The 9735-nt window shown below is 40.7% G+C and overlaps 1 protein-coding gene across 1 annotated transcript in view; it reads right to left on the bottom strand.

Annotated features, from left to right (window-relative positions):
• The window catches only part of pkd1a (polycystic kidney disease 1a), a 55358-nt gene extending 46887 nt beyond the window's left edge, over positions 1-8471 (bottom strand). The window contains exon 1 of the mRNA XM_084004839.1: positions 7996-8471. Coding sequence (XP_083860965.1) covers positions 7996-8270 — 275 coding nt within the window. The 5' untranslated portion in view covers positions 8271-8471. The remainder of the gene's footprint in view (positions 1-7995) is intronic.
• Positions 8472-9735: the final 1264 nt, after the last annotated feature.

The following is a 9735-nucleotide window of genomic DNA, read 5'->3' as shown; positions in this document are numbered from 1 at the left end:
TTTCTGTGTCTCGAGCTGCACTCATTCTCACTCTGCATGCTATTTTATCTTTTTTTTTTTTTTTAAATACCGGTTCTAGCTTGGTTCTATGCTTCGTTTTTTTGTGTTTGCATTGTTAGTACATCTGGCACCTGGTCTTTTGATTAAATTGCTTTGTGCTAATTAAATGTTGAAGGTTGAATGCCATTCATCATCATTTCTTTTATGTCAAAAATCATGTGACTACATTAATTAACTGCTCACTACTTCTCATTAAAACATGTAGGTTTTCTATGTCCTTTAAATTATGACAGGATCAGCCAAAGTAAGAAAATTAAACGTCAGTAGCTACTTTAATGCTTTTTAGTGTTGGCAGATGTTGTATTCATTTTCCATAAAGGAAGCAAATTAAAATATGAGTCAGTGTGTTTCATTGTTTCCCCTCAACTAATGCTATGCTAATATTTTCAAAGGTACTGACACGATTACATGATTAAAACAACATTTATGGTATGTTAAATAACGCACTTGTCCACAAACACACGTACACCTTGTGGTGTGAACTCTTTTTACAGTGACATGACAGTAATGTAGCATCATCGTCACCACTTAAGTTGTTAGCATGCTAATGTGTTCTTGTCAGCTCTAAAAATGGACCGCTGAGGCTGTACTGTTTTATTGATATAGCATTTTTTAAGGGCTTCCTACATGACGTTTTAAATAATTAGCTAATAATAGATTGTAACATAAAACACAGTGAAACACAGACTCAACAATTGTTACAATATAAATCACAGAACACACATAAGGGATGTTTTCTTAGAAGCCACAAAACAACTCTGATAGCGTGAGGAAGTTAATTTTTGGGTTAAAGGCGTGATTACCTTTTGTTTTGCAGTTATAGTTATAGTTATAAGGCCAAGATTTGGGGTAATTAACAGGATCTTAGAATTAATTCTGAATTGCACAGGAAGCCAATGGAAGGATGCAATGACAGGGAGAATTAATTGTCAAAACCCCTTCATATCTCCGCTAACTACTACTTCCTTCCGTTACTCTCCTTTAATTGCTCATCACTGCACCTGCGTTTTAATTGGTACACAGATCTCTATATCGGTTTATACCGTGTGCATTTTTATACTAGTTGTATCTATTCGAATGTCTCAACTCGCCTTGTGTCGCTGCTTCATGGCCAGCTTGTTGCTGCCGAAGGGAATGCTTCTTCTAAATGAACTCAAATAAAGGTCAAATAAAAATGAAAAATTTGAACACATCTGCACCCTGTGCACACGCTGGTGGAAATCAGACTATTCCTCAAGGGCACAGAGAAACACAGTTTCAGATTCATAAAACACAATCATGCAAGGACTGACGTGTGGACTGAACGATGTATATGGAATATTTCAGGCCTGGAATCTACACAATGTTTTTGTACGCCGTTTGGCCCAGAGCCGGCTGTGTACGCAGCGCTGTAGTATGATGAAGCTCCGGATAAACTGATTAAACACAGAAAGAGCAGAGAGAGCAGGATAATGAAGTATGCCAGCGGTTAACAAAGCCTTTGATACCATCGAGGCAAGGAGAGCTGCAGCAGATCAAAGAGGTCAGTTGCAAAAGAATGCAGGTGAAAATGACTAACAGAGGTTTGGCCCTCAACACCATTAACTGGGTGACATTTCATCTTTTAATCCCTGTATTGACTCTCCTCCGCTTCGCTGTGCTCTCTGCTCCTCTTGCTTTTCTAGTTTACATCAGTTGCATGTAAGGCTTTCAGGTTCACTGGCATAAAATAAAAAAGACTATGTTTTTCTTGACTTCCTGCCCACACAGACAGATCCACATGTCTGGATCCTCTGTGAAATTACCTAAGAATATGCCTAATTATCATGTTTCAGTCGTATTTCTCTTTTACGACAGATTATATTAGAAAAAGTGAGGGTGTTCTTCATGTTTACTCACGTAAGAAGCAATCCATTTTTTCATTTTCAGCCTCAAAGACCCTTGTTGGCATTTAGCTCAAGCGGAGTGTTATTCTGAGATACCTTTAAGCCTGTGACTGTGCAAACACACACACACACACACACGCACACACACGCCGTGTCTGTTTGTATCTAAATGCAGGGAACAAAAATCCAATTATCACTCTCCACCACTCTTTCTGTGGGTAAAGTAACAGCAGGGAGACAGCATGTTGTTTTGTCGAGCGAGAGCAAAAGTCAAACGCTTCCTCTGTGGTGAACACCTGCCATCGTGTGTCTCACCCTGACTGCGGAGCACTAAGGGTAACATTTTTATCTGGCAGCGCAAAACACTATGATCTACGAGGCAAGTAAAAACACTGCTTGGGTTAACATAATCAATTTCGCTTCACATCAAAACGCAGAAATGAGCCGGCACCCAGGGGAAGACGAGTAAGCTTCTTTGAAGAATATTTATCTTAGTAGCTGCAAGCATACCTGCGTGTGGTTTCCCGCGAGGTACCCGGCACTTAGCCTTGCTTGGCAGCATGCTAAATGAATCTCTAACGAAGGAAACCTTGGATAACGACATTACCATAAAGTTAAGAAGACACGCTGTATTACGCTCAGCTACGTACTTCATTAAAGTGTGTGTGAGTGATATGTGTCTATTCTACATTGCCATTTCTCCACGCACCAAGTGACACGCCACCCGAAAGCTATCTTTTCAGTGTCAAACACTCTGCAGGCTGTAAAAGTGGCTTCAGCGGATTCCAGGAGTGAAAACTCCCAAAACTAAACAACTCCCGCAGCATAATAATCCATTTCTTTTTCAGAAAAAATAAAAAATCAGTGTATCACATATTTTTTTTTTTATAAAAGTATGGCTGTTTGGAACATGCTGAGCATCAGGACGGACTGCAAAAGTGATATTATTTTTTTCTTTCACTATTTGAATCCACTGAAACCAAACAAAGTCTATCTAGACAGTTCTCTGGCGGTGATCAAGTTGCATGTTTTGAGGGTGACTATCACGTTAATGAACATCAGTGTCATCTTATTTTTAGCTCTGCCAAACCTTCCCTGCATACCGCAGCGCATGAACAAAGGATGTGGCTGCACGTTTTCGAGGACTTGTTTAAAGGGAGTTTAATGGCATCAATTCCTCACTGTCACACTTTGCTTAAAACTATCTCACAGATGGCAATTAATGGCGTGTGATATAATAAGAGGTCAAGGAAGACGAGGCGTGTCTCATTCCCTAGCTCAACTCTCTTTTTTCCTTTTTCTCAGATAACCATCATTTATGTGCACTTTTTCGTGCTACCTGCTATCCCGCGTGGCTTTTCTCTCTGTGAACCTGTCTCCCAAAAACCCACTGCGCTTGATCATAAATCACCAAATTCACCCCCGCGGGTTCTCCTCTGTCTGTATTTGGGTCCAATCCCTGTTTCTCCGCACTGCCAATTGTGACAGTTAGTGTGATGGAACACGGAGCTCAGGCAATCTTCTGGCACAACACAACTGTATTTTATCCTCTGCTACTCTGACAAAGCTTTGGCAGGAAGGACTGCAGCCGACTATGAGTGAAGCCCACGTGTGCAGAAGAGAGTGTGACGGAGCTCCGTCAGCTTGTGTTGGCGTCGGAAAGTGTGAGTTAGAGTTGCGTTGCTGCAAATTTACAACAGTAAGAAACCTTCAACGGCAAATGTGAAGGCATACAGGCCTTGTTGCAAAAATGAGTCGGTTCTTCAGTCTACTGTGTAACCGCACCAGCACTTAAATGAGTTAATAATGAACCCAGACGTTTCTGTTACCACGTTTCTGTCTCTTCTTCTATCCCCGTTTCTTCCCTCTGGAATGTCTGTTTCTCAGAGTGATGTCATTAGTTACTATCGCCATGGTAACACAACAAATTCTCCCTTGCATGTAGCCAGTACATTCAATTCTTCCTCTCCCACTTCATTAAAGTCAAAGTGCATAGGTGGTTGTATGGATTATGACCACCTCTGGAGCAGGAGAGGAGCAGAGATGGGGAAACTCACAAAAAAACAAATTTTGAGATAGAGTCCTGTCGGCAGATGTGAAGCCTCTGGAGCCGGAAAAAAAAAAAACTGCTGCCTGTAAATAGACTCGTCTCAAAAGTGCAACGCCACGCCTGCAGTGTGGCTGTGTGTGTGTGTGTGCATCTTGCTGCCATGGTGACGCCGCACAATTCTCCTGAGCAGAGCAGATAGCACTGTGAGTGTGTTTACAGTTCAGGTAAGTGCAAGACAGAAACACATCTTCAACAACAAAAGGAAAGTTGGTTTGCAAACTAAATTACTATATAATTACTAGTTACTTTCCAACTAGTAGTTCCGTTAAGATAATCTGTATATAATGCAACTCATTTGTATCATTCCCAACCAATCTACTGGAAGTGGCAGTAATAGCATAAAATATCGGTACACTAACAAATATGAATAATAAAGAAAAATGAATTTTCACCCATTCACACTAATATAACCCATTCACACACAGATGGCAGAGGAGCCACCTGCATCTAATCTAACTCAAAGGACTCACTTCAGCTCTGATGGGACCCCTGTGTTGTGCATCTGATGATGTGAAAAAGTAATGTCACGATTATACAATAATATTATGGAAATAATTGCGGTTTACGAAATTGTCCCACTAATCATCAAAATAAGTGAATGGGTTCAGTAATGAATGGTTTTATTGTATCACTGATAGGACACACACTTTTAAATGAGGTCATCATGAATCATAAGGTTTCCCGTTCATAAATATAGGATAAATAAACATCAAAAATAGAAACAATGTGCGAGTCTGTTTGCTAGATGATTACTTCTGTATTTTCGAATCGGCCAAAGTCATCAAGCCTTTAAATGGAAAATAACAGCAGTGAAATTGAAGTTTGAAATACTAAGCATGACATCAATTATGTGCTGCCAAAGAAATGGATCTGTTACACCAACCACGACCTCTTGGCTTCCACCGTGAGCTTGAATCGGTATTCTAAACTGTGTACTTTCAGACAAACGCTGATTGGGTTTCTCCTTCACTTTCTTTGCCTACTGTCCCAGGACAGAAACAGCTCCATGGTAAATTGTGTTATGGCAATCTGCATACTAAACAAAGGCTATAGAGACTTTCAAAACCTGAGCGCAATCCACAAGCATTTCCCAGCAGCAACTTCGGAGTTGCATAGATTGTCCGTATGAAGTGCTAAGAGATTTTTATTATGTGTGTGGGTTGGAACAGATGGACTGGTGTGTAACGGGAATGCTCTTGTCCAGCAGCACTCCGCAGTTTGTTAAAAGGCTCGACAACCGGATGATTTATTTATTTATTTACTTGAACAAGGGTGTGCCTGAAACATTTTAATTTGAGGCCAGGTATGGGAATAGAGGAGAGGAGAAGATACAACACTTCATTTTTATGTCCCTTTTTTTTTTAAATTAAATTTGGTGACGGTTTTCTTGCATCAGATTTTTACTACTGTCTAACCTTTAAATGCAATTCATTAGATGTAAATATGTTGCTTTTCACTGAAAGGAAAACTGTGTCCAAACATTACAGTTTTGTGGTTGCCAACAGCTTGCAACTGTGAAATTAAGAGTAGAGTGTCATGTTGATATTATTTATATAATTATGCATCACAATTTCTTTATAGGAAAAATAATTAAATGTTTAATTTAACCTCTAATAAATGTCATACGATAACATAGACCATACAAAACATTATCTTTGAACATTATAAAAAATATAATATGATAATAAAAAAAACATATACAATATATATATACAATACAAATTTAAGGTCCAAATAATCAGGTTCTGGCTAAATAACTGCCTAATCTAGACTATAGTCTAAATGCAACCATAAAGTGCATGAAGCAACAAATCCATGCCTCCCTCTCACTCTCTACCACTCACACACATACACACACACACACACACACTAGCAGCATCGCTGTCAGCCTATTATTCATTTACATCATCCCTCCGAGTTGATGTGTAAAGGAACGCTTGACAATGAACCAAGTCCAGTTTGTCTTCTTGTCCGACGTCTCAGATTCACACACATTCAACAACAGTGCCAATTACACACTGGGCTGACTACAGAGAGAAAACACAGTCCAACTCTGTCATCCACTATTCATATTTGTGGAAATGAAACCTGAAAAAATAACGGCTTAAATGACCTTTCTTTTTCCAGTTCTACACCATATCTCTTTTCTCATTCTAAAACAGCAGTTTGACATACTAAGACATGCTGTGAATGCACCTTGATAGCCACGACGAGAGGGAAACTGCATTATATAACAAGACGGTGAGAGAGGTGACTTTAGGAGAGCTTTCTATCTCATTACATGTTTAAGTCCAGTCGGTCTGGCCATAACCCCGATAATCCTCGGAAGTAAATTCCTTTCTTATTCTTGGGTAAGGCAGACCGAGCACCATCTGCAGCATTAGAAAATGAATATCATTAAATTCTCCACTGGATCTCGGCTGTCTCGGCTTGTCCCGGAACTAAAATATCTGCTTTTAATGCCACGCTCCCGCCTGTAGGGTGCAGGCAGCAGACAAGAGACCAAATTAGTGAGGACAGTAATATTCACAGTCAGCCACCTCCGCACATAGCTTCTGCTGGCACAGTCGGTCCGAGGAAGTTTACCTAGACTGACGCAATTAGCGCTCCACTAGAGTCTGACGTGATTACAGGGAGATCCTGCAGCAGGGTCGGCCTCTAATTAATGTGGCACCTAACAGAGCACTCTTCCTCTCAGATATGCTCACTAAATGTCAAGTGCCAACAAAGAAGCCTGTTGAGATGAGGGGAAAGGTTTGAATCCATTAAATATAATAACAGAAATGCACGCTGCCTTAAAGAATTCCTGCTGAAACCCAGTTTCACTTGCTTCCAAAAGGTCATTTACATGTTATTCATATGCTTATTTGGTCACGTGTCTTGAAGTTAGCCAGTTCCACAACAATGTGCGATGTTAGCCCTGGCATGGGATGAATATCTAACTTAAATAAAAGAAGTTAGTGTGAGGGGGAATAAATAATTGATAACACATGTCTTCCGTTGGCGCAGAACAGAATGTTCTTGCTGCAGCAGCACCAGAGGCTGAAGACTGATCTGCACCACAAACACCAGGCTCACTTCTCTGGTGACCAACTCCACAAAACTACCAAACTGACACACACACACACACACACACACACACAGTTACTAGCAGTCTGGCCTTCAATAGACGTCTGTGTCGCACACAAAAATAACCTTTGAGTAGAAAGTCCTACTCTTTTTTTCCTGTGTATCCAGTTGTTGCATGCTTTTCTTCTCATATCATTTTTATGTTGTTCTGTCTGTATTTAACAAACTACGATGTTGCACGCTGTACATCATCTGTTAGAATGCACACGCATGGCTCCGGCTAAAAACAAATCACTCTTTTCAATATTGTCTCTCCTCATTAATCAATTAACAATTAAGTTAATTGCAGTACAAAACACAGCAATTAAACATGTAGAAAAGCACTGAAGACACATATTTAGGAAGCTGGAATCAGCAAGAATGTTTGCCCCTTGACACAAACGATTAATCGCTCATCAAAACAGCTGCTCATTTATTTTCATGACCATCGGCCAATTTGTTTTGGCTCCAAGCATGGCAACAACAACAACAACAACAACAACAACAACAACAACAACAACAACAACAGCAACAACAGGATAAAAAAATAATCAAACTTAGCTACTTAGATAACTATCATTCCCTCAATTTAGAATGATTCAAATAAGAGTAATGTGGTCTAAATAAAAACATGATGAACTTATGGCAAAAATAAACATAAATATATACAAAAAAATGTTACGAAAACATATTGTGAAATAATATATATATATTATTTATTTATATAAATAGTCTATTACTTGTTGAATGAACATTAGTAGGATGTTTTGTTTCTTATTTACAGTAGTAGTGTTAACTAATACAACCCGTGGGCTGAATGCCCTCCTCGGTACATTGAGCCGCTTTACTTACAGCACGTTGGTAGCCAGCGGGACGTCCGCCGCTGCCGGGGCCCTCTCCAGCCCGATGTTGGAGCAGTTGACGACGCAGGACGACTGGGGCCCCGCCAGCGCACAGCTGCAGTTAACGGGACAGGGACCGCAACTCCTGCCGCCGTCCCCCTGCGGCCCGGAGCCCCATGCCTCCAGGCAGCAGAGCGCCACAAGCAGACTGGAAAAGAAGCTAAACCTCGGGACGCAGACGCCATGTTTTCGCTTGGATAAAGTCTGTCCATTTCCACAAGGCATAGCTCACTCACATCTCATCGCCTCTGATGGTGTAAGTCCTCGCAGTCTGGGAAGGAACTAAATACACGGGACAAAAGGCAAAACACGCGCGTCCCTTTTCCACGGCTTTCATGTGAGGAGACACAACGAGAAGAAGGGATGGACCTTTCACACCGTTATCTCCTCTGCGTTTTCCTTTATTCTTCTGGTCGGATTCCCCCTTTTTCAGAAAATCTAACGGAGCTCCTCCAGAATCCTTTCAGGGGTAAAAAAAAAAAAGTTTTGGAGAACTTCCTCTCTCCTCCTCTTTCCACTCCGTGCAGTTCACTGAGTGGCCGCTAAGCGCTGAGCCCTGCACGCTGCTTTATGTCGCCCCCACTCCTCTCGTGAAAGCATATCCTCATATTCTACTGCGAGGCTTGTATTAAACATTAGACTACAAATAAATAGAAATAGTAAGTACAAATTCATGGGCCCCTAATGACCAGTTGAATCATATTGATTGAGGAATATGTAGCTTTTAAATATGGCATAAATCTGGTGAAAGAGGTAATATTAGAGGCCCTTTGACATTTTAACAGACACAGTTGGAGCCTCATGTCCTAGACCAAAATAACACTTCATTTCAAATTGGTTTGTAATTAGCAAAACCATCCAATCCCCAGTGAGTGAACATAATATCATTTATAGGGACTTCAGGGACCCTGAATATCCGGAGCTCAGGTGTACAGATTATAATCCAGCCTTTCTCAAGGTGCAAAATCCAATGTATTTATTCAATCCATCATTAACAATGCTCCCCAAACCAGATTAAATAGCATGACTAAACACCTAAACAAATAAAAAGCAGACTGTTATGTTGGTGCCTCAAATGCGACATCCTGATCCTGACCCTTTTTTTTAGGTAGGGAATGAAAACATGTCCAGGGCCTCCGTGTTGCCCTTTGTAACATTCAGTAACAGCTCTCCTGCCTGGAATGCAGAGTCTGTCTGGGCTTCAACTTATATGTGTTTCTAACTGAGGCTGCATCGTCAATGTGATCTTTTTCCTCTTTTCTACAATAACCAGATACACACTACTCAACTCTCCAGAAGTGCTTTGGAGGAGGTGATGGAGGACTCCATCGAGTCTCATATTGTGGTACTTGAAAGAAACTCAGCATGAGGTTGAGCCGCGCAAAGACAGACTCTTTCTAAATACAGTTCGAGCCAAGTCAATTCAATTTCAGTTTGATTTATGGAAGCCTTAGCGGCAACAACAAATTGACAATTTCTGTGACAGCAGCATGAGCTGTATGTGCATGTGTGCCTGCGCGTAATTATCTGTGCAGAAGAAGAGCTTCATGTCGGTTGATGGAACGTTGGACCCCCTAGTCACAACCTTCACGAGATGGTTCTGAAAATATTTCAAAGATTTGAAAAAGTACGAGAAAAAAAAGCATGAATTTTTCAGGTAATTGATCGACATGAAGCGGCCACATTCCTT

This window comes from Eutrigla gurnardus (assembly GCF_963514095.1).
Source record: "Eutrigla gurnardus genome assembly, chromosome: 3".
Classification (NCBI taxonomy): domain Eukaryota; kingdom Metazoa; phylum Chordata; class Actinopteri; order Perciformes; family Triglidae; genus Eutrigla; species Eutrigla gurnardus.
This window is presented reverse-complemented; position numbering and strand designations above follow the sequence as displayed.